Source organism: Haliotis cracherodii, unplaced genomic scaffold (genome assembly GCF_022045235.1).
Source record: "Haliotis cracherodii isolate W230 unplaced genomic scaffold, xgHalCrac1.p SCAF_6, whole genome shotgun sequence".
Classification (NCBI taxonomy): Eukaryota; Metazoa; Mollusca; class Gastropoda; order Lepetellida; family Haliotidae; genus Haliotis; species Haliotis cracherodii.
This window is the reverse complement of record NW_027266319.1, coordinates 40,201,869-40,226,964: the sequence shown is the minus strand read 5'-3', so window position 1 is coordinate 40,226,964 and position 25,096 is coordinate 40,201,869. Positions and strand designations below refer to the sequence as shown.

General features: G+C 37.7%; 1 protein-coding gene across 4 annotated transcripts in view; it reads right to left on the bottom strand.

The window, feature by feature from the left end:
• Positions 1–355: 355 nt before the first annotated feature.
• LOC139444599 (histone lysine demethylase PHF8-like) overlaps positions 356–25,096 on the bottom strand; it is a 37,206-nt gene continuing 12,465 nt past the window's right edge. The window contains exons 5-22 of one of the 4 annotated variants that reach the window (XM_071225498.1): positions 24,176–24,339; positions 23,632–23,773; positions 21,931–22,129; positions 20,710–20,960; positions 20,190–20,296; positions 19,596–19,690; positions 18,462–18,479; positions 13,936–14,031; positions 13,448–13,600; positions 11,670–12,028; positions 11,058–11,323; positions 10,341–10,584; positions 9,790–9,983; positions 8,992–9,084; positions 8,667–8,785; positions 8,004–8,100; positions 7,293–7,382; positions 356–6,595 (exon numbers count right to left, since the gene is read on the bottom strand). In XM_071225498.1, coding sequence (XP_071081599.1) covers positions 6,516–6,595; positions 7,293–7,382; positions 8,004–8,100; positions 8,667–8,785; positions 8,992–9,084; positions 9,790–9,983; positions 10,341–10,584; positions 11,058–11,323; positions 11,670–12,028; positions 13,448–13,600; positions 13,936–14,031; positions 18,462–18,479; positions 19,596–19,690; positions 20,190–20,296; positions 20,710–20,960; positions 21,931–22,129; positions 23,632–23,773; positions 24,176–24,339 — 2,767 coding nt within the window. In that variant the 3' untranslated portion in view covers positions 356–6,515. The remainder of the gene's footprint in view (positions 6,596–7,292; positions 7,383–8,003; positions 8,101–8,666; positions 8,786–8,991; positions 9,085–9,789; positions 9,984–10,340; positions 10,585–11,057; positions 11,324–11,669; positions 12,029–13,447; positions 13,601–13,935; positions 14,032–18,461; positions 18,480–19,595; positions 19,691–20,189; positions 20,297–20,709; positions 20,961–21,930; positions 22,130–23,631; positions 23,774–24,175; positions 24,340–25,096) is intronic. The other 3 variants (XM_071225499.1, XM_071225501.1, XM_071225500.1) reach the window with 3 other exon arrangements.

The window sequence follows — 25,096 nt, the reverse complement described above, 5'->3', positions numbered from 1 at the left end:
AAATTTATCATTGGACATGCTCAGCATAATATAGAGCTATCATAGCTTTTTGAATAGTGTATATTATCTGAGTTAAAAGAACAATGCAGGATGCACTTTATAAAAGATTATATAAAATATGCCTATGTGTTCAGGAACAACCAAGGAATTATAATCTGATATTCAAACCCAGGATTCTGACAGGCATAAGGGACGTAACTCTGCAAAGCACAATGCGACACTTTACACACCTGGCCTACACCATCCTTCCAAGCAGCATTACCAGATCATCATTCAATGTCGGTTCCACATATTTCCGAGTTAAAGCTATGCAAGTACTCAAAGAAAACAAACCAAATTAGTTATTTCAAGGTGGCGCTTTATTTACAGAAAATATATGAAATCTAACAAAATACCCCATCTTTTAAATGTAATGGCACATACATGCACAATCTGTAACAACCCATCCCAGTGCCTTACAAAACTATATACAGTGTACAACTGGCGATGACATGCTGCCGCAAGGGTGATGTCTGTACAAGTCAACATGAGAGGTATATGAGGAGTGGCAATGGTCCAATCACAGTTGTCTCCCTTAAAGAACATACATTCCTAAAAATCAATAGTGTTAATATTATGTTATTACTGAAATGTTATTTCATTTTAGGTGACTGATTCAGTATATGCTGATACTCATAGCCTGTTCCATGTTTGCCACACGTTAGGGACTGAGGACAAACATTGCTTCCAAAGGCATGAAATTCTGAATGAGATGATACTGTTTGGCAATCATAAAATTTGATCACCAGTTGATACATCATACGGGGAAGAAATAATATTAGGGTAGCATTATCCTTTAGGGCATTGTCATTTGGAGAAGCACGAAGTCTGCCATTAACTGCCCGATGAAGGAGGGCAGTTGAACAGACTGATGTTACTGTAATTATAGCTAAAATGGATAGAATTGGTACCTTATCCAAAAATGAGTACCAGTAAGACAACAAACTGCAGCATAAGTTTAGTGGCAGTATAAAAACCTCGCAACGGAGGTAATTGATTTACATATAGCAACGTCTTAGAACATAATATTTGATGATGTTACAGACAAGAAACGTGGCACCAATTACGTCACATAATAGTAGCACAGATAGAAGCGAGTCATTGGGGGATTGTGGGCTGCTATCAAGTTACAATAGCCCACAAATTTCCAATAACATGCGGGCATTTTTATCATAATACTATTCATTTTAGCTATAAGTAGTAATAACCAAGTATCAAAACTGCAAACAATACACCTGCAACAAAAAGTCCTTGAGAAGTTTTATATTGGCACTTTTCAAAGTTTCAGTAACAGACCAGGGTTGTCTGAATTGGTCACAATCACATAGGATGGTCTTGCATTTGATCAATGATTTCTACATGTATACATAACATTTCTATTTGACAGTGCGTGGATCTCTGCAATGGGGTTGGACACGATTAGCGACTGAAAAGACACCATTCTGGCTGGGAAGCATGTAGAAATGAACACTACACTACCAATAAATGGGATTCCAATTCTATGACAACAGAAGAGTAATAATAAATAACACCACAGATTTACAATGCTGCTGTGCACATGTGTTAAGGTATTTGATTAATGACCTGCCTTGTAAAGCAGAGTCATGATTCTCAGGCACTTTATGTCACCATGTCCCTGGAACACTCTTCCATCCTTCCCTCACCCTCAACCACAGAAACCTTCACCACTGTCCTGGAGAACAGAGAAGCCACTACACTTCTTACTTGTGTGCATGTACAACTCAAACATTCATATTACACTAGGACCACGCAATACAATTAAACATATCTTTGTCTCCAAACAAGCAAATATTCTGTAACCTGTTTGCAGACTAGATTTCAGTTCAACAGCTTCTAGGTTCCAGCAATCCTTGGAGCTTTTACAATACTATCATCATATGTTTTATAGTTGATGGAATCAGCATGTTATTCCATGTGTAACAAGACTAAAGGTGAGCAGGGCTTACTAATACCCCCGACAACTTTCTAAGGTCAAAGCATTAATAAAATAACATTTTTTCAGAAAACACACATATAAAAAAAAAAGACTTTGCACTGCACCTCTTTTATTATAATGGAAACTGTTCCCTAAATTTGTAAAGAATCTATTTAGTAGTTTTCTAGTTATAGGTCGCACAAATGTTTCAGTAAAAAAAATTCTTAGTTAAAAAAAGAAAAGAAATATAGCTGTATTTTATCAGAAAATCCAAATATTAAAAACAACTTCACACTGCACCTCTTCTCTTGGTACAGAAACTATACCCTAATTGGAAAGGATCCATAAAGGACTTTTTAAGTTATCGGTCGCACAAATGTTGGCGTAAATTCTTTTTCAAATTTCACAATATGAAAAACATCACATTCTTTCAGAAAATACACATATCAAAATCAAACTTTGCACTGCACCACTTTGATTAGTATGGAAACTGTTCTCTAAATTTGACGAGAATCAAAGAAGTCGTGTTCAAGTTATTGGTCAACAAAACTACTGCCAAACAATGACAAAATGCTGTATTTATTTTCTTTAGAAAATTCAAATACTAAATCAACTCTCTCCCATAGGTAAAGAAATTGTTTACCAAATTTGAAAAGAATCTATTTGGTAGTTTTCAAGTTATAGGATGCACACAAAAAATTATGTCCTAAGAAGGATGGATGGACAGACGAACAGACAGACAGAATTCCTTGGTATAACTCTATATCCCCACCCTTTTAGGTCAGGGGTATAATAATAGAACTTGCATGGTATTGTTATAGTTTTGTCTTTGACCTGACAGAAAGCTCACACATCATGATGCACAAACTGAAAAAGCTTTAAGATTGAAAGATAGGAATAGTAACAAAGCTTAAATATACTCCCTTCACAAACCTCCCGACAGGTTCTGTGAGACCAAGTAACCACGTTGCGGCTATATTCTCACTTGTTATTGTATGTGGCCTCTCAAAAACCAATTGCTGGTACTCTTTCTTCTAAACTAAAGACTCCTGGTAACAACCACCTGTTGAGTAAATACGAATTGTAACACTACACTGTAAACCTGTACATGTGTGTAATATGGGTCAACAAGTCACCAATATACACATCATAGAGGGCAACCAGCCACGCTCCCTGAAATAGTCCAGGCTGACACAAGGAGAAAAGACCTGTGCAGCCCACCCTTTCCATTGAAGTCAACACCAGAGTAACAGTGTACGTCAAGTCTGCAACTACAGGCTTAGTAGTAAAGATGAGCTCAGCAGAGATGAACCAATAATAAATACATGTTGACAGCAATGTACAGCAACCTAACAAAGAGTTCCAACAGAGTTACAAGCACCTGCACCATTTCCTTTACCAGAGAACTAGGGCAAATTACTAGGGAATAGAATCAGTAAGGCTGTCAGTCCTTATTCCACAAAGTGATCCAAGCAGTAAGACATCTGAACTCCCATATTTCATCTATGAGTTACAATCGTCATACCACTTGTACCATTGTCAAAATGCCAGGGACGCATCTACCCAAAGAATACAACAGTAAAGTGCATACCATGTTTGCTAACATTAAATATTAGTGCTTGTTGAAGAGATGGTTTTTCATAATCAGCACAAGTAGGATACATTTGTATGATGAAACATCTTGAACCAGTACAACCTTACATTACGTATATCTATGCCACCTTAGGCTATATATTGCACTGACAGGGCATGTACATGTTTGTGCTCACACTATCTGTTCCTCTGATAACAGTTTCTACAGTTTCTTGGTTTGCAAATTATCTGATGTAAAATATAACCATGGAGCCAGCATAACTGGATAAGTATCTCAGTTAGATACAGGTACAGCCAAAGGAGTGAGAATGAAACATCTCCACAACACATAGGTAAATTTCATATCACCATAAACATTCTTACATAGCAGTGTTGAGTTCTACTGCTTTACTAAAACAAGCAGATTGAGGTAAATGGCAATCCTTTATCAACTAGAAAATATGAAATCTCTTACTTCATGTCAAAGTTAATTTCAAATTTGTTTTGTTAAAAAAACATGTTCATAATTCCATAATTAAGAACACACTTGGCAACTTTATCCACATATTCTCAACAATAATCAAAATATATCTGACACTGCATTGAAAAGTCTTCATATCAATGTAATTGAATAAATAAATGTCACTGCTGGGGAATCTAGGTGAAATGGTGAAGTAACGTCATCCCCCTGGGTCACAAGAGAACTGTATGCCCTTGCTGTACTTGTTAGAAACAGATCAGTCAATGATGAAAACAATACACACTGGAGTAGCACATCTTTCCATATTGCGTCTGACTTCACTCAAAATTATGAAAATAATTAAAAAACAAATCTTCATTACCAAGAAACAAAATTGTATACACCTAAGTATTTACATCTGTAGAAAAACACAAATATGTACAAAACCTGTAAAGTAGTAACTAGCAACATTTCAAACCGAACAAGAATAAAATCAATGTCTCAGTACAAATAATGGAAGAAACAAATGCAGAATTAAAGCTAAAAGAAATAAGCATGTATACAAGGAGCACATCATAAACTTTTCTATATATTTCCTATTCTTAGTGTGGGCTCCGCCATAATGAGCATTCCCACTCAAAGATTGTAACACATCCTCAATAACAGAGTACTCTCTCGAAACTCGCCACTCTTTGAAATCAATCAGAGAACATGGACATGAGATCATCAACAGCTGCGAAAGAACTAATATCTTTCAGGGTAAATACTGTATTTGATTAACAAAATATTGCTGCTTATGAAATTTGCATGGTGGAATTGCAATGCAGAGCTTGTCTGCCACATACAAAGACTGGTTGGTAGTCCTTTGTGATGTACAATGAATGAACCATGCTGGCCAGCAATGGATGGTTTAAGTGTATATCCTCGTCTCTACTCTATCAAGTCTTGGTAAATTGGATTCTGTTAAAGGTGGGAGAAGGTCTATTATTTCCAAAATAAATAAATAAGTTCCTAACACTGGTCTTCTTTTTTTTAATCTTCATGCTCACCTATGTGTCAATTCTGATATGATTGGAAACTGATTCAATGTTCATGACAGCTATAACACTGGAAATTTGTACAAAACTAATTCTTGCCTCTCTTATTGATGTCTAGATTGTAATATTAGATATCAAAATATTTTGAATATGTTTAGTTTCAACCTTTGTACCTCGTTATTAAAAGGCAATCAGTCCAACGTTGGCAAGGCTTTGGAAGGCAAGAGGTATTATATAAAGTTGATGCTAAGTTTCTAAAAGGAAAAATAAAGTTACAAGAGCACACACTTGTATGAAATGAACTACAGGAAATATATTATAATGCTTAAAAAAATAATGAAAATATTCATAAAAATGTAGAGTTGAAGAGTAACATAGTTTCCAAGAAAAACAAAACTACTGACACTTATGATGACTTGCATTTTAACTGTCCTAAATATTCCAAAAAATGACAATTGATGAAATGTGGTCAGATGAGTGTTGATTAACCTGGACACAACCCAGAGACAGTGAAGGATTTAGGCAAGTCAGTCACCGTGTGGATGTCCTATGTTGCTTGACAACCCCTGGGTGGCAGGACATCCTCAAGCCTCCTAAACACTCACTATGCAACTTTATAAAGTCAAAAATCATTTTCATACTCTCATCAGGAATGATAATGACTAGATGATTCTGAAACTTGTCAATTTAATAACACACAGAGCTCAAATAGTTCTTGCGAACAATTTTGGTCAGAATTTGTTTAAATTGTTTCTGAAATGATATACCTTTGTACATACATAATATATGTCATCTATACCAATCAAACTTAAAATATTTCATCATGAGATCCCATATGTATCTTACATCCTAGCCTAATATCATAGTTCAAGATGACAACAATAATCTTCACTTTGATCTGAAGAAATTAGATACAAATAAAGTCTTGGCATCCTGGGTTATTGCCATTAGTGTGCTACCGGTTGTTTCTGGCAACAACTATGACTGTGTGACTCAATGATGTCCCTATCTTACTATTTCATCTCTGAGTACAAAAACCTCTTTTAGAAACAGTCAACCACAGGTAACAGTTGCTGGCATTCCTTAATGTCCCATCGTGGTTAGAGGTATCAGGATATGGGAAAATTACACAAGTTACCAGAAACCACCAATTATTCCGAACTGGCCAAGCCATACTGTTTTCTCTCTTGCTATCTATGACACTGTTTTCTCTCTTGCTATCTATGACCAGACTTCACACAGACAGAGGAGTATACAGTTACATACGTTTCTATAGGAATCATGAGTATGGAAAGAATATATAACCAGATCTTGACACATAACAGTAACACCAAGTTGACTTGTGTTCTCACTGTACATATTTACAGTAATTATGAACTTATTTCTCTGTACAAATGGAGAAAATGATGTAGAGTTGAGCACTGGCAGGATATCAAATATGAGGTACTGGCATGACTATAGCAGCACAAGGCTAGAATATCATCTTGTGGATTTTTAAGATTTTCCCCAGTCGCTGTTTTGCTGTAGCTTGACCTTTCTTGGGCTTTTTGGCTGAAAGGATAGAAGATTTTATCAGTTTCGAGGACATTTCAAGCATTGTTAGACAATCAGGGTGTTCATCATTATTATGTCCTTGTGGTAGTGCCTCCATGGTCTAGTGGATAGAGCATCTGCCTGAAGAGTGAAAGGTCACTGGTTCGATCCTATGGTCGCAAAATACCAAAAGACGTGAAAAGAGCACTTGTTTGTCCCTGCCTGGCACTCAGGGATGAAACAAGGACTGGTCACCTCGGAGTACACTGTGTCTAAAGGGGGTATTTATGTTGAACTGCAGAATGGTAATTCAATGGGCTAGCACTATACAACTGAATTTAGTCTGGACCAGTACACGCACGCATGCACGCGCACACGCACTTCACTATATAAGTGCAATAATCTTGAAAGCGACGTTAAAACCCATTTCACTTTACATCACCACAACAAAACACTTAGAAAATAACACTATCGCCTTTACTCCATAAACTGCTGCAAGATTATGTTACAAAGTATTTTTGTGCAGTATTAAACAATTTCAAAAATTAGACCAGTCAATAACATTATGACAACATCTTGGGTCAAACTAACTATTAATGAGGTGAGTTCAAAAGCATACAAACATCTGGATTCAAAGAATGCTTATTTTCAACACATTTATTCAATACTGAAGTTTCCAGTTATAATGACAGATGCCATCAAGCAAAATATCTACCCTCATTGTGTGATCTACCTTTTGTTGGACTGTCTGGTGGGTTGGCTGTTTCAGTTGAAGGCCGTCTAATACCTGGTCGGAAAGCATTTCCTGACAAACAGAAAGCATTTCCTGACAAACAGAAAGCATTCATGAATAAAATGTCTGTGTGCAGACTTTAGTGAGTGAGTATGGTTTCAAACTGCTTTTAGCAATATTCCAGTAATATCACGGGAGGGGACACCAGTAATGGGTTTCAAACATTTGTACCCACGTGGAATGGGTTCAAACATTTTTACCCACGTGGAATGGGTTTCAAACATTTGTAGCCATGTGGAAAATCAAACCCAAGCCTTCAACGTTACAATGGATCACTTCAACCACTATGCCCATATAGAGTTCAAGATGTGGTAAACCCTTCTTAGACAGAAAGACAATCACTGCAGATACTGGGCATCACATGTTGTTGGGAATACACCTGAAGCCTTGTGACTTTCAAGTGAACACATTTACCAGATAGGTTCATACTATAACAAAGAGACTGAGACATCTTGGTTTATGTATGTCTAATTCTTCCTTAAAGAAGACAAATGTCTGACATATTCCTTCCGAAAATCCACACAATTTATGCGTTATGTTATTGTTTATACAAAACCTATCAAAATGTGTGAAATGGTTTTCATTCAAGTACATAAGAGATACCTAAATAACATTAGTAACAAAATGTTGTACCTGTCTGCTCTGTTGAGGAACCAGCTTGTGGGACAATCCAACTAGGCTCTCTCTTCTCAACCTTGGGTTTTGTCTTTTGCTTCACCTTCTTCTGTGGCTGTGAAGCATATGACATACAGTTATGAAAGAGATGTGTATTACATTCCTGAAATCTTTAAATACAATATCCTATTGCTCATATACAGTACAGAGAGTGGCAACAAACTCACCCACCCAGACACCCACACGTTTAGATTCAGTTATTTCAAATATTTTCTGTATAACTATACTGCAGACAAAGGTATTACCAAATATGGAACAACTAATCACATTTCCACAATGTTTCTAAATCTGCAAGAATGAATGTACTGTTGTAGTAGTTCTAGTACATTGTTGCAATACAGAACAGTTCACTTTACTGAACACAAAGTTTCACAAATTGTTCCACAAATAAACAATGATTTGAACATAACAGTGAAAATTAGGTTCATTTCTCTTGAAGAAATTCAGGTTTCAACATTGGTGGGAACAAGAATGAGAAGTTTCAGCTTCATTGGTCCAGTGGCTTCAGAGAAGATGTTTACAAACAATAGCAACAGCAACAACAAGAGACAAGCAGGCCATGAAATAAGCTCACATGACTAGCAGTAAGGTGAGTAAGGCGAGCTAAAACTGTCAACTCACGACAACTGGGGACTCCGAGAGCTTTGCTGCTGTCTGTGCTAACCCTGACTCTACAGATTTCTTCATGACATCTATCCGATGTGGCCGCTCAATCTTTGGTGTGCCTACATTTACCCGTGCTGAAACACACACATGACATCATTATGTTCAATAATAGATCTCCACATATGAATAATCAATTAGTTATTACCTAGTAGTAAGAAACACAAATACGATGAGTACCGGTGGATCTCCGACAGACCTTGTAATGGTTCAGTAGTTTACAGCACGATAACTTACCCTACTTACACTTAATGAGAAGTTGATAACTGCCTGATGAACAAACCTTTAGGATTCCATGTGTCATCTCTTTCTTGTTTTTTCAACCTGTTAGGAGCTGTGATATCTTCTTCATCTGATAAATCTAATGTTGGATACACTGAAAACAGACAGAGTTTGAATAACTTATCACCAACATCACTATTTACTACTTAACATGCCCACAGTGACACACTTAATTAATACTGAACACAAAAATTAGAAGAAAGTGGATATCTACAAATGATTTAGTATATCCCTGTTATGGGTTTTCGGATGCTTAAGAAACATTCATAGTTTTCTCACTAATCACAAGAACAACTGTAAAACATAACTCACTTTCATAAGACAACTTTATCTTATAAACAAGCCATCATCTGAGTAATTACAATGTCTGTGTGATGCCACATCCCTCGCTGTAGAGCGAGTAATCACAATAAACATGGCCATCCAAAAACGTATGGTGTCCAAAAACATATGATCCAAAGATACTTAAACACAATGAAAATGCATGTTTGATTTTTAGGTAATATTTGGCAAATTGGATACAAAATTCAAATTATGTTGTTCTGGGAATTTCGCCAAGACAATCAAAAACAGCAATGTAGTCAGTCGTTCAGGTTTGAATCTTATTTCATGTGTTTGGAGATGGACTTGCGCATGAATACTTCCTGATTTTGGTTTTAAGTTGATAATACGTTTTCAAAGTATTGCAGTATACATGTATAAGAGGCATAACATGTCAATACGTTATACATGAACACAAATGTACCACACATGTATAGTTAGTACACAACTGTAAGACTCCAACTTGCACTCTCCTCACCATATTCATCATCCCTGTAGTATTCGGACATCATTTTCTCCTCCTCATCGCTGTCTACTGACCCCCGTCCATGCTGCTGCCGCCGGACTGATCCCGCCCCCTGCCGCCCCGGGAACAGTGAGTCTACTCCTCCCATCCGACTCATGGACAGCATGCCCTGGATTGCATCCCTCATGCTGGGAGAAGGGGCTCCACTAACAGGAACAACATATACATAGCAGTATAAAAATACAGCACAAGATGACTGGTTTACCTACTGCACACTGTTGCATCAACAGTAGGAAACTGTATGAATTCACCTGGCCGAAGCCAACAGTCTGAAACTATACGTGTTAGTCCCAAGTAATGAATTGAGCTTGTGGATGTCAACAAACACTGTAACCACAATGCACAATATCCATTGTAAAGAGCAGCTTCAATGATCTTATAACGATCTTACAAAACAAACAGACTGCCACAAATCTTGTCACCCAAGCACAAAATGAATTAGTGTCGGGCCGCAGGCAAGAGGATTTTTCAAGCTCTTTCAGATTAAAATTTCTTCTCCTCACCCTATCTCATCATCAACCTTGAACTCTGTCTCTGTGCCGTACCCACTAGCCTCCAGAATATCTGCTATGCTGCCATTCAGTCCGCCTCGTATGGTCGGCAAGTTCAGCCTCAACGCCTGCTGTTCCTCTGTCTCAGTCTCGGGTATTAGGCCCTTGGCTAGTACAGACTTCAGGCTGGCATTCTTATCTAGCTTCACTTCTTCTGATGGCTTCTCATCAGAGTCTGCTGATGTCTTGCCTAAAACTGACAAAGAGTATAGCTCATGAAAATCACACCATTGTGAAGTCAGCCGAAAGAAATGACTATCATGATCAAGGCCACTTGCACAAAGTGATCTTAGCGCTAAGATTATTGTAAGCCCCACGTGAGAGTATGGGAGTTATTATCATCTTAGCTCTCAGATCACTTTGTGCAAGTGGGCCCTGGTCGTTTTGTAATAGCAGTCATTCCATATGCTTTAACGTAGCATATTTCACTGTATACACAAGTCTAGAAAATAAACATCCCCATGCACATGATCAAAGACTAGTTTACAAAAGACAACATTATGTTTACTGTTTAAATAACCTTTCCCCTGTAATAATGGTTACACTGAGCTAAAGTAAGAGAGATGATGACGTACAGGAAAGAGTTGCTCTTCATCGCACTATTCACTCTCAGCAGCCATTGTGACCAACAGAATCCTACACGGGATCTTGAGCGAGAAACCAACTCACTTGACAGTTTGAGTTTCAGTGACCCTGGTTTGGTGGTGGAGGTTGAGAGTCCAGGCTGTCGTTTGGGTTTGGGGTTTTCATCCACCACCAACTGGTCTTCATCACTGTCCATCACACCATCGTTCTCCTTCCTCTCCGTCACCTCCAGTTTCACCTTCTTCTCCACCTTCGGCTTCTTCTCCGACTTCTCATTCCTTGCTGCAATACTGGCTGACAGTCGCTGGAACTTCCCTGGTGTACTAGCTCCTTGAGCATCCCCCTTCTCACTGAAGTTAGACGCAGTAATACAAACGTTAAGAAACAAACAAAAATAGCTGTATCATATCCAAACATTTCATTTGAATACCTCAAGTGATTAAAACATTTTTTTGTGCCCCTTGACGCTAAGTATCATCTTCAGTATTTATTGATTTCATAATATGGACTATTGTTAGCTGAGCATACCAGGCCAAACAGCAGTTTATCAGACTTGGGCTTTGGACTTTGAACAGTCATAGGCTGACAAAATGAACATCTTACTTCTGAAGTTCTAAAACAGTGTTGGTCTATTCTGAAATTTATTTTGACAACACTTTATCATATTAAAATCTTGGAAAGAAGCAGACTCGTTACCTGACTATTTTTCCATTAGAAACTTTCAACTTCAATGCTGTCAAGGGTTCCTTCTTGTCATCTAACGACCCACTCTTATCCATTGTAAGCAGACCAATATCCCCTAACAATGATGAGGGCTTAATATCTCCAGCTACTGGTAAAAGAAGTTTTTCTTCGTCTTTCTCCTGGTCCTTTTGTTTCTCCTCTTCTTTCTCCTTTTGTTTCTCCTTGCCTTTCTCTTTGTTTTTGCTGCCTTTTGTTTTTCCCTTCTTCCCATCAGTCTCCTTGCCCTCTGCTGCCTTCAGTGTGCTGTCGAAGTAGGCCCCTGCCTTGGGGATCCTCACCTTCAGGGTGGGTGGCGCTGGCTCATCCTCTTCCTGTAGACGTCCAACATAGAATTAGACATCTACAAGTACCCCCTCCCTCCCCAACACAAACCTGATAATAATAGATGTGTTTTATCTATCAATAGAAACTAGCTTCTGATTTTCTAGTAAGATAATGCTGGCTGTACATTTTGTCCTTTATGTTATACCAAAAGCAAATATCTTGGTGAGAGAAAAGACTATCGGTAGACATATAATAAAAACATTCTTGTTTCTCATCTCCAACTTAAATTTTTCACATCATATACTAACACACTATGAAAATGCATTGCAGAATTGTGGGGGAAAAATCAGCAGACTGCCAGGAGACAAAGAACAGGTGAAGAAATTGGTACGTGGTAGTGAGTGTAGCCTGAAGGTATGCAACATTGCAGTAATGGTGTCTGAGTTTGAATCCTCATTCTAATACCTAGACATAAGCTTCCAGTCACTTGTTACTTATCAAAATCCACTATGTGTTGTCAAAGTATTTTAGTATGCCTTCAGCATGTTAAGGGACCGGTCATTTATTATAGGGGTGGGTCACCCAAAGAAATAATAACAGTCTCTACTGAAGGATAAAAAACAATTATATGCATATTTGAGGAGGGTCATGAAAAGATGGACATGACATGGGGAGACTCATTCCAAATTGTGACAAGCATTAGGTAAATGTCAAATTTTATCAGTACATTAGTGCATCAAACCACAGAGAGTTCAGACAACCAGCCATGAGCAATGCTTGGTCATGAAGCTGTGGATGACTGAGGGATGTTTTGGTACAGTACAGACCTGTTTACCCATGACCTGCTACACAAGTACCGGGGTAGTGATGGAGTCGACCTCTTATACATTTCACATGAACAAAATTTAATGACTACCCCCTCTTTCAGCCTTAAGACACAGCCTGTGAAACCTGTGTTGATTTAACATGCATTTTCACAGCTTAGCCTTAGTTGATATTGACAGACCAAGGCCATTTCATTTGGCCATTCAAAGCGTATGCTCGGAATATATTATCCCTAATGCAACGGGTTTATTTTTTTTCGTCATGTGCATTTGGTTCAAAGATGGGGGCACCCATGGTAAAACAGACATTGATCTTTACCAATCTTGAAATTGATATACCGGTAGATATTTTCTCTATCCATTTGTGCACAGATAATAACATCTTTCGTTCCAAATTAGAAGTAATTTTAATTCATCAGTTAAATCTGTATATTTTTTTTACCTGGATTTGAAGTCCATTTCTTTTTTTTTCAAAATGACTTGGAACTACTGAGAAACCATAGTAGTAAACAGGTCTGATAGGATAACACAAACAATGAGCCAGGTGACATTGTAACCACCAGATCCTCCTATCGCCATGGGCAGGGTACTGACAACGGGCTCTAAGAATCCCCCACAAGCAGTAAAGAGTGCCCTACTCACATCAAAGTTGTAGATATTCTTGCTGTGCTGGGCCTGCACCTCCCTCAGCTTCTCCTGCGTGTGCTGATGCAGCAGGTTGATGTTCACCATCTGTTTGGGGGTTGGCATGTCCTTCTTCCGACGCTTGCGTTCAGGCTTCTTAGGGCTCGGCTTCTACAAAAAAGGATATTATGTTTTATTACTAAATCAACAACATCAAACCAGGAGAAGGCAAACCAGTGTGTTATTGTTCACCCCAAACTATTGGGGAACATATAGGAGGTCTGAACACCCGGCTTCGATTCCCCACATGGGTACAATGTGTGAAGCTAATTTCCAGTGTGCCCCACTATCATACTGCTTGAATCTTGCTAAAAGCAGTGTCAAATTCAACGTTCACTCACTCACTCACTCCCGACTAGGGAAGTCAGTGCTCTTAGTGTGCACCTACCACCCCTACCCCCCCACCCCCCTCCCACCAGCACCCCCTCATATGTTCACAAGCTTACCTGGTTTTCAAACTGTTTCAATTCTTTGGCAATATCCTTCAGAATCTTTCCATACTGTATATACTCTGGTACTTCGTGCTTGGCTGTCTTCACAAACTGGAAATTGTCACATCAATGAAGGTTAGAATATAGTAAACAAATACTTCTGGCATTGTATTGTGTGGGGAAGCAATTCCACTGCAGAAAATGTTCACAGACAGAAACATAATTCCCCAAAAGAAGTAATTTTGATGGCTACCAATTCAATATGTTGTGCATCAGGATCAACAGGTTAGCAAATTTGGATAGAAACAATTGTACATGGAAATATGGTTATCAAAATGTCTGCTATTGCCTTCTTTCTCTGTCGATGTCTCAGATAAACGTTTGGATATGGCCATTTTTAGTTCTTCAGCAAAGAAACCTCCTGAACCATATGAAAACTCAAAGGCAGAACATATCAGTAACCTTCTGCACAATAAGTGCTTTCTCGGAATAAAAATAAGTCAATTGAAAATTTGGACATAAATACTTAAAATATCAGTGATTGTGTTTCCTGCATATTGCAAAAATGCTTGGCATGCTTGGTCAAAATACCAGGGTTAAGCCATAAACACTTGTATTTGTTAACTTGACATCAACCTATACCAATACTGCATGATACTTGGTTTTTCTTGCACATGATCAAATTCCCCTGCTTTCATCAATTGATTTTCAAAATATCAAACATCCATCCATTTTATTGAAATAAGAAATATATATGTATTGCTGGTGAACCCAAGTTACATTTATGACCACTGCCTGTTGCCCAATATCATGATTATGATCATAGCTGATGTACAACAGAAACAAAACTACCATCATAATAAACACACATTATTTACTGTTTCAAGTACCTTAGAAATGCTAGGGCAGACATTGAACTCAAATACAATGTACTATAACACATGACACAGATACAATGCACTGATAGAGACAATGCCCACATGAGTGTAAATATGATTAGAAAGGTAAAATAAAAGTAAAAGAAAGTCCAGGTAAAACCTCAAACAGAAATGATGCAACAATGGAATATCACCATACCATGCTTATAATTGAACATCATTTGATTGGTCTTAATTTGAAAATACTTTCATATGCATAAACAATAAAAAGATATTTGTTTGTTTGCTTGTTTGTTGTTTAACACCGCACTCAGCAATATTCCAGCTATATGACGGCGGTCTGTAAATAATCAATTCTGGACCAGACAATACAGTGATTGACATCATGAGCATCGATCCATGCAATTGGGATCGGTGACATGCATCAACCAAGTCAGCGATCCTAAACACCCGATCTCGTTTGTCGCCTCTTACGACAAGCATAGTCACCTATTACAGCAAGCATAGGTTGCTTCAGACCTATTCTACCCCGGATCTTCACGGGTCTAAAGATATTTGTAAATTAACTTGTACTTTCATAAATGATTTAGCAGAAACAATTAACATCATTAATAGCAAAATTTCCAATGCAGGAATTAAAAAGTAAATCAATTTGTACTATGTATATATGAAAACCTGGCTGAAAGAAATAAACAATAGAATTATACTCTTAAAAATTAAATATTAAAAAAAACGTTCAAATATTTGTCTACAAAAGAAAAATCAAACATTTAGTCACTGTTAAATATTCCTGATTTTTCATAGAAATATTTACAAATGATCTACATGATCTACACACTAGTGTACTTTTCAATGAGCATGATACACATACAGGAACATGAACTGTGTTATATGGCTAGTGGTCACGATACACATGGATCTACTCTACCAGGGTGATCCCACACGGAGTTAGGCAGCCACCCAGCAGGCAGACTTGAGTGTTAGTGGCAAGAAAGCAAAATGGAGCAGCACAGATGTCACTTTAGTCAATCAATGGCTGACATGGTGTCAGTGTTAATGGTAGTCAGTTCTATCATGGTAGTCTGTTCATCATTAATTAACATTTCATATTTCCTATATTTCTTTTTTTGAAGTGCTAGGAGTTCTTCAAAATGTTAACTGTGATGGGTAGTGCTCTGATTGCTCAATTCCTTTTTGTCAAAACTGTTATCATAAGTTTCTTTGGTAGGCATTTAGAAGTTGGAGTACTAAGAATTTATGGATGAACAATTCGCTCTTGATTGTAATAAAGAAGTTGTTCATCCATAAATTGGTTCTTAATTGTAATAAAGAAGTTGTTCATCCATGAATTAGCTCTTAATTGTAATAAAGAAGTTGTTCATCCATGAATTCTTATCCTTACATGTTCTTATAAGGCCTTTCATTATCTATAAGCTGGTTTACAAAAGTTTTGGCAAAACATTCAATGGAGGCGGTCAAAAATACAACACAATTACAGCTTCCAACAGTTTCTGCAAGTTAAGTTACTGTTTTTAATTTTCATCATGTCACCAGGTTACCAAGAAATGACAACCAAATCCATTTACAGTCACCTCAGGCAAGAATAGGTTGCTGGAGACAAAGCCAGAATGAGAGGTTATTGAGCTCAGTGTTGGTAGTCAATGGTTTGACACTACACTTGTTCAGCAGTTGCATCTTTGTACACACCCCACAATCAGGGTTTCAAGAACCCCAAAGAAGCTGTGTCAGGAGATATCACTCACTTTGTAAATGAAAGTGGTTTCGTCCTTAAAACAGCTATGAATAATATCGCTAACACCGTCCTTGAACATCTCATTCTGAGTTGGCATTAATATTCTTTTCTAAAGTTTTGTATATTTTCTTGAATGTTTTTTTTATCTCACAAGAATAATTCATGCATTATGTGCAATCAAAACCTGACCTACAGTTATGGACATAATGTAATGTGCATAGTTACATACCAGACGCATGTGAAAAGCTTGTCAGAATGTTAACATGCAGACATAGTATCACTTCAACGTTAAACATTGCAAATCCTTGAAGTTGTCACATACAAAAATTGTGCAGTTATATTTGTTGCATCAAGTTTGTAGTATTGAAGGCATTTGAAGATTTGTACAATATGTTAATCTTGCCATAACGTACGGGAAAACCCAGGTAAATATACCTGGTACATCTCTCCAACCTACAGCATGCTCATCTTAACCACAATGCTTTGCTTTGTTAAATCATTACGCTTTGACATGCATTGATCAGAACAAATAGATCAATTGTAAATAACATGGTTGTGCGCCATTCATTTCAGTGCAATAAAGTCATTGCAGCATTGTCTGTGGCAAGTTTAGTAATGTACATTTTCAACATGCAGCAATGAGTTCAAATTGTGTAAATTACCAAGCATGGCTGATAATGACACAGCTAAGCAATGTACATGATTTCCTATTCTGATCTGCCTACCCTGGGTATACAGTACACTAACCTATCAACAATACACTGAGTGCCCACATCAGCATTGTGAGATCTAAGTTGTCAAAAAAAATACTGTGGAATTCTTTGTTCTTTAATCACTGTTTAACTATGAATCAAGCATCTGAAAACAAGCCCCGAATAGCTGATTCAGAAACAATACTAAATGTACTTCTACAATCGAACATGATGTAAATCTGCTAGAATTAGCAAAATAACTGATTATGTGCTGATACACCAGCCAGGTATTGTCACTGTCTGTTCACTTAGCAAACTTAAGTTGCATATTCAACAGTAACCCTTTAGCTGAAAAGGCATGGTGCACAATACTCCAGCATTATCAGAAACACATTTGTAGCAATCAATGAAACCTAAACACACAGACATCCGGGGAGCTTGCTGTCTGCACCTATTTGTCAGCAATCATTTCAAAGTACATGATTTATACCTTTTTTTTAGTCTTACAGAAAACCACACACAGTTCCATAACCGAATACAACCAAGTAAATAGGCTGTGTGCAATTTAAGTAGAGTGTTCATTGTCAACATGGTCGGTACCTGTTGTTGCTAGTTACTAATTTATATATAAACATGATGCACATGATAGATGCGGCAAGTTCGGACAATTTAATTTTCTACTGGACTGAACATATTTTATTATTTTTAATGATCTTATAATTTTAACATGCGTAACTTACATCAAAAACAAAAGTCAGTTTCAGGAAAACGACTATGATGAGCATGTTACAGAATCATGTTCACTGAAACAAGGTTGAAATACTGTAACTTCACTGTCTATTGTCACCAGATCATTCATGAGGCTAAACTAAGCATGTCATTCATTACCACTCAGTGAATAGGGACGGCATCAGTATTAGTAGACAAAGTGTCTGTGTAGATGGAGTGTCTGCATGTGTGTGCTGCCTGTGTCTTAGGGTGGTGAGCTAAAAGCTGGCTACATGACACTAGTGCACTGACCACGATACAACACTGTAGCCTATGCAAGTCAGGCATGCTACATGAGATGATGATGAGGATGATGATAGTGATGATGGTAAATATGGAATGGGAGACAATCCACCACTCAGAAAATAGCTGAAAATAAAGCTTGTGTGAACGAGTAGCGATACATTCGGAGACCTTGCCATCAGAGGCAGACGTAAACAAGCCACTCACGAGGAAGGTGTTGTTCAACTGCAAGAGTGAAAACAGAAGTCATAACTAAAGGCTTCTCGTCTCTCTCAAATGACACACAACTTCAACTGTTACCAAGTAAAGGTCAAGACTTTTTCAATACAGAAAGGCTTCACGAAGGCATTGAAAAATCTAAAATATTGCTAAAATATCCTTTGCATGAGGGCTGCAAACATATCTGTGCCTGTACCTGTTGTTGCTAACATGATCAATACAACAATATCCAGTTCTTCATATTTTGTTCATTGAAGGAAACATACACATGTTTTTCAATTACTTTAACATCAGTGCTCCAGATAATTTTTCAACCATATGAGTACAACAGTACTGGACATTATCAGACAAGTACCAGACATATTTTACCAAACCAATAAGTACTGTATCGCAAGTTTGTCAACTTGACAAGTACTAGTATGATATTGCGCCACCATCATTCTAAGACGTAGTGCCGTAAAATTTGAATTTGGGTTCCAAACTAACATAAACATAACCAAGACAAGAGAATTCGAGGTGTGATTATTAGCCAATCACAATGCATGAGTTGGAGGAAATACATTTGCTGTTGACACGAAATGATATATTTCCCATTTAAGCAGAAGATAATGACTGATACAGTAAACAGACATTTAACAATGTTTTGAAAAACATTTTGGAGAATATTTAGACAAGGTACAGTAACCATTCATCATTAGGGCATATAGGATTGTTGGCCCACATATTTGATGCTTATATAATTTGCAATATATCCGTATTTGACTAGTTTTCATTCATACAATACACCGATAGGACACCTATCTGGAGCACTGAACATGTTTAATAACCAAAGCTAAGCATTCCTAATGCTAAGCAAGCCCTTACTACACAAAAAAACATATCATTTTTTAAATCTGTTTAACACAACTCATCATGTATTATTGCATTATTTAGTAATGTTCATGACAATCAATCACTATCAGGTTCAACTCCTAGACACACATCTTCAAGTATAAATCTGTTGTAATCTCAAGAACACTTGAATGCTTCAACTGAAAGAATAAATAGCTCCTTATCATGTTAACACTACCAAACATACCCCCTACAATAGTTGGAATACAATCAAAATGGGAAAAAACATACATCTTTCCTCTGTGTCCAGGACTTGAGATGTTGTGCAAGGGCTTTGGCTCCATCCAAGAAGTATTTCCTCGGGATCTTCTGATCTTCAGCACAATCTGCAACATAAACATCTTTAGTCAAACATGCATGCCTTGATAGTTTGTTGAAGAGGAAAGTTTGTTTGTTTGTAGTTTGGCGCACTCAGTAATATTCCAGCTATATGATGGCAGTCCGTCAATAATATAGTCTGGACCAGATAATCCAGTGATTGTCATCATGATTAATGATCCAAGCAAGTCAGGAAGCCTTTACCAGATACTGTTAGTTGCCTCTTAAGACAAGCATAGTTGCCTTTTACAGTAAGCATGTGTTGCTGAAGACCTATTCACACCCGGATCTTCATGGGTTTGAAGTGGAAAGTACTTTTTCTGTCCTAAAACATATAAAACTGATGAACAAGCACACAAAAATTTCAAATCATACAACTTGCTTGACTGTTAACAGAAAATATTGAGTAAGGGAGATAACATGAGCGAGAAACATGTTAACACACTCTATTTACTTTCGTATTTTAATTTCCACACTATGACAAATACACACACAACAATTTCTTACCTTTAAGTATATCTAAGAAGTGTTTAGCTGCATACCAGCAAATTGTTTCATAAAAAGGGAATAGGTATTTTTCTGGTGTTTTAACCCGTCGCTCAATCTCATAAACTCTGGAAACAAAAGACAAAAGAGATGAGAACATGACCTTCAACATGTTCAATACACACATGTGCAAAACAACAAAAATATCAACACTTGCTACTTCACATTAGGGTTTGAATCAACCTATGTAAGACACATCAAATACAGCCTAGTTTAAGCAGTCACACTAACAGTTTCAAACTCATTCTGAAACATTCTGAGTAAGTAGATACTTTAGGATAATGCTTAGCATTAACTCAGCGAGTATTTATCTGTTTACAGAAATAGAAAGTACTTCAGTTTGTAAGTTTCCAAGTCTGAGTGATCCATATCAATACTGTTCAGTGGAATACATTGTGTCCACTTAAAAGTTGGCGACTCACAATAGAAGATGACTTGTTTTACGTCACTGCACATCAGATGATGACTAGTTTGAACTTACTGCAGCTGTAGAGAAGCATTGTAGCTGTGCAGGAAGTTGCCTCCAAACACCAGGGAGTCGATGGGGGTGAAGACAGCGTGAATCCAGCCAGTGGGGACAAAGAAAGTCTGCCCCGTCTTGATGACACACTTGTAGCAACTGTCCACTTGGTCACCGAAGAAGGTCTCACTCTGGTTGCTGGACGAGAGCCAGTTCTCATACAATGACACATTGGCACTTGTTGGTCGGATCAGGTAGAACACTTTCTCTCCCTGTATATGTCCATCAATAACATATGTTCTGTCACAGATTATCATAAGCATTGTGAAAGGCATGTTGTGACTTACTGGATCATTTCAACATGTTTATCATGTTTAACAGTGATCAAAATTAAGCATGAAAGCAAAGGCGTCCTTGTCATTAACAAAAAGTGTCCCTACATTTAAATATCACTTAAGAAACTTCAAGGACATTGGATCCCCTTCAATATGAACACTGTTTAGCATGCGTAATATAATATTCTAATTGTTAAGAGAAAAGAAAGAAATGTGTGTTTTCAAAGAATTATTTGTTTAATACGCTGCACTCCAGCCAAATAAAGGCAGTCAGTATATAATCGAATCTGGACCAGACAATCAAGTAATTGACATCATAAGCATTGAACTATGCAGTTGGGATAAGATGACATGCATCAACCAAGTCTGACCACCTGATTCCATTAGTTGCCTCTTACGAAAAACATGGGCTGCTGAAGATCAATTTAAACCCAGGATTCTATGAACACATTTCAAAATCTAAGAAATATAACATATCAAGCTTCACATCCAAAGTTGCAAGTGATCACAACTGGATATTTCAGTTGAGTTGCAGCATGTCAGCTGAAGGTAGGAGGCAAGCCCAAAGTGACACAAATATTAATGACCTAACACTTTCTTTAAACAACAAGTACAGCTTAGTATGATGCAGACAATCACTCCATAACGAGGATGAATGTAGAAACCCACAACTAGTGCATCCTGGAGACAACACCACCAGTGCCCCTACACATCCTAGGCCAGGACTGAATTCTCAAATGAAGACCATATCTTAAAATCAAACCCTATATCTCGATCATGTTTACATTCGACTTGTTTTATCTTGCAATCAGAAAGACTGAACAAGTGTAAAATTTCCAATTCTTAATCAAATATAAATTATTTAAAATTCTAGATTTCTGCAAAACCTAATGCTGAGTGTACCCACCCTGAGAACGTGGTACCACACTGAGGTTCCACCAAAGTCTATGTGAAAGTCTGTGAAGCTGTCCCGCACTCCCATGAGACAGTATTTCTGTACTTCTGGACGGTTGTAGGGGCTGTCATCAGGCAGCTGGTCTGGCCACACATTCTGCACCCAGCTCAATTCACGGACTATGGCAGGGGGGACTACAAACTCAGACAATCTGAAAACAAGGGAATGTCAAATTATTTGGATAGTTAATTTATACTGCCTTCGTTTTTACCTCATCATGATTTACAATTCCACCATGATGTTTTAGAATCATGCTTTGTGATTGCTCCACATTCAGTATCGAATCTACGTTAAACCATGATCTTGCTGAAAGATGCTTTACCAGGAAAGAAAAGATGAATTTATTCATGAGCAATTCTTTCACAAACCCGCCTGTTGTGCAATTTTAAACACTGATGTTACTTCGTCAAAGTTGCTAAATAATGTGCTGCAGTTCCTACATCAGTTACATGTGTGGCAATATCGTTCAGGTAGAAAACTTGACAAACAAATACTTTGGGTGTACAGTAAACTACGTTTATTACGAAGACACTTATAAAGAACTGATGGATATAACAATATGTTGTTTTGGTTCCATTTATTTGCTGTATATATGCATATAACGAACTACGGTTATAACAAACTGAAATTAGTGGTCCCTTTGAGTTTGTTATAACCATAGTTTATTGTAGTTTGTAAAATGAAGTAACATCAAGTTTCGAACAAAATAGTACAGTGGTCGTTTCATCTCCTCTAGAGTTTTAATATTACTTCTAGGATCTCTGCCAATGTGATTTTATTGTGGCTCATTGTTCAAGTAATGTGGTGAAATTATGGTCTGGGTACATATTATATTATATTCAGAAAGGTTGGCTATCTCACAGTTTGGAGCTGTGAATGAGCCCCAGCCAACTATAAACCATGGTTTTGGGAGTAGTGCATTTTACCTGGCATTTTTTCAGATCCAATTAATGCTGTGGGGGCTCAAATATGTTTCCCCTTCTTACCGGTTGGCTAATTAGTGCATTAATTAACTGACCCTCTACCACTGGACCAAGAGTGCCATCACATGTAAATAGTGCTCATTTAACGGGTCATTAACACCTCATAACACTCATGCACAATTAAGTATAACATTGAATTGCGCATGTGTGTTACTGGTGTCACACCCTCTTCATTCATTTTCAGCAAAATGAGCATCCAATCGAGTGACGAAAAATGTTAAACGGACTACTCTAATAGGGTTACCCTCACATGATTATTGGACATACTGTGAAAAGGTAAGAATTTATGTCTAACCCTAGCCCTAGCCCTAACCAGGTTAACCCTAAGGATCATAAAAGGGGTGTTAGATCAGAAAGGCTTGTCTGCTCCCTAATATAAAAAAAGAGTGTTGGATTGGAATTTTGCTCCTTAAGATTGTAAAGGATCGCCAAGACATGTCAGCTCTCTGAGATTGAAAGGTGGTGTTGGATCGCCAAGGCGTGTCAGCTCCCTGCGTGCATTTGACCATGAGTGGCATAGTGAGACAGCGGTAGCGCTATAGCTTGGTAATTGTGCTGTTGGAAGCAGGCAAAACTGCACCCAGTAAACTGCAGGTATTGTTGCAACAGTTTTCATCAACAGAATAATTATGGCTTATAGACAGATGCTAATATGCTAATCACGACATACTTTGTATTTGAGAACTCCAGGCTGATGACATTGAAGATCTTCTGTCTATTAGGGCTATTGTAGTATTCTGTCCACTCCCTCATCAGCATCTTGTAGTCCTCCTGTCGGGCAACATCTATCACATCGATTTCACGCATAGAACCTGCCAAATGAACAACAGTGTTTTACCGGACAAGAAGTATTCAAAAACAAGACACAGCTTGATACACAAATACTCAACCACCTGTCATTTCAACAAGGATAAGAAGCGATCATCCATCTTCCAATAGATAGCCTAGAGTCCACCAAAGCTAAAGTTAGTAAACATGAATCAATAAAACAAAGCCAATTGGACAAGACAAACTTCATCTTTAATAAGCTTAGAAAACATGGTAAAGACCCCACGCTTGTACATGATGATTGTTTCTTTGCTTCTTGTTTAGCAATATTGCAGCTATAATGAGTTGGCCAGTAAGAAATCAAGTCTGTACCAGACAATCCAGTGATTGATATCATGAGCAATGTGACGTGACACAAGTAATGGGAAGACTACACATGAACTCACCAACATGGTTTTCTACATCTTGTATTGTGAAGTTGGATGGTGGCACTGTCAATGACAGGCCGTCTTTCTTCTCAATCAGTATAGGTGTGTCGAAGCCATTCTTGTCGAGGTAATCCTTTGTCAGCTGACTGCCATGGAGACGGAGGATCGGTATCTCATCAGCGCTGGAACAGACATACCATGATCATGATAATGTTTAGTAGTGTGTGTAATGTGCTGATGTTGGACATATAGATCAATCTCAAGATGTTTCCTTTTACCATAAAAACAGTGCAATACAGATATATGTCTACGCCAATGTTAGGTATCTGGCATTTCTTGGTTAAGTAACAATTAACTGAATAAAAACCCACAAAATAACATGATTAATTTGTTTTTGGTGCTCCAAGTCTAATCAGAATTCTTGATTGACTCCATAAACACATCCCGCCACACTAGCTGGCAAAACATCCTGTAGATCACTTAGATCAATTAACTAAAGTCACAAAAGTTGCTCCCAACAGCAGGATTGGCTGACCACTAACACTCAAGAAGAAAAGGGGGACAACTCAGTGATATTACCGACAGCAAATACTTATTTGGAAAAGACCGCCTCCGTGGTCTAGTGGTAGAGCCCCAGTCCAGTGAATGATCTGGGGTTCAAACCCCGGCTTCATCATACCAAAAGATGTCAAAAGATGGTACTTTTTATTACCCTGGCTGGCACTTGGCATTAAGGAGCTAAAACAAGGACTGATCAGCTCAAAGTTAGTATACTATGTCTGAATGGGGTATTCAGAATCATAAGTGCAATACTCTTGAATGTGACATTAAACCCAATTTCACTTCACCTCACTAACTCATTTGGACCACACTGAAAGCTATTTGGTGTATCTATTCAGCATGTTCAGAAAAGCAAATCAGGCATTTGTTCAACCTTGT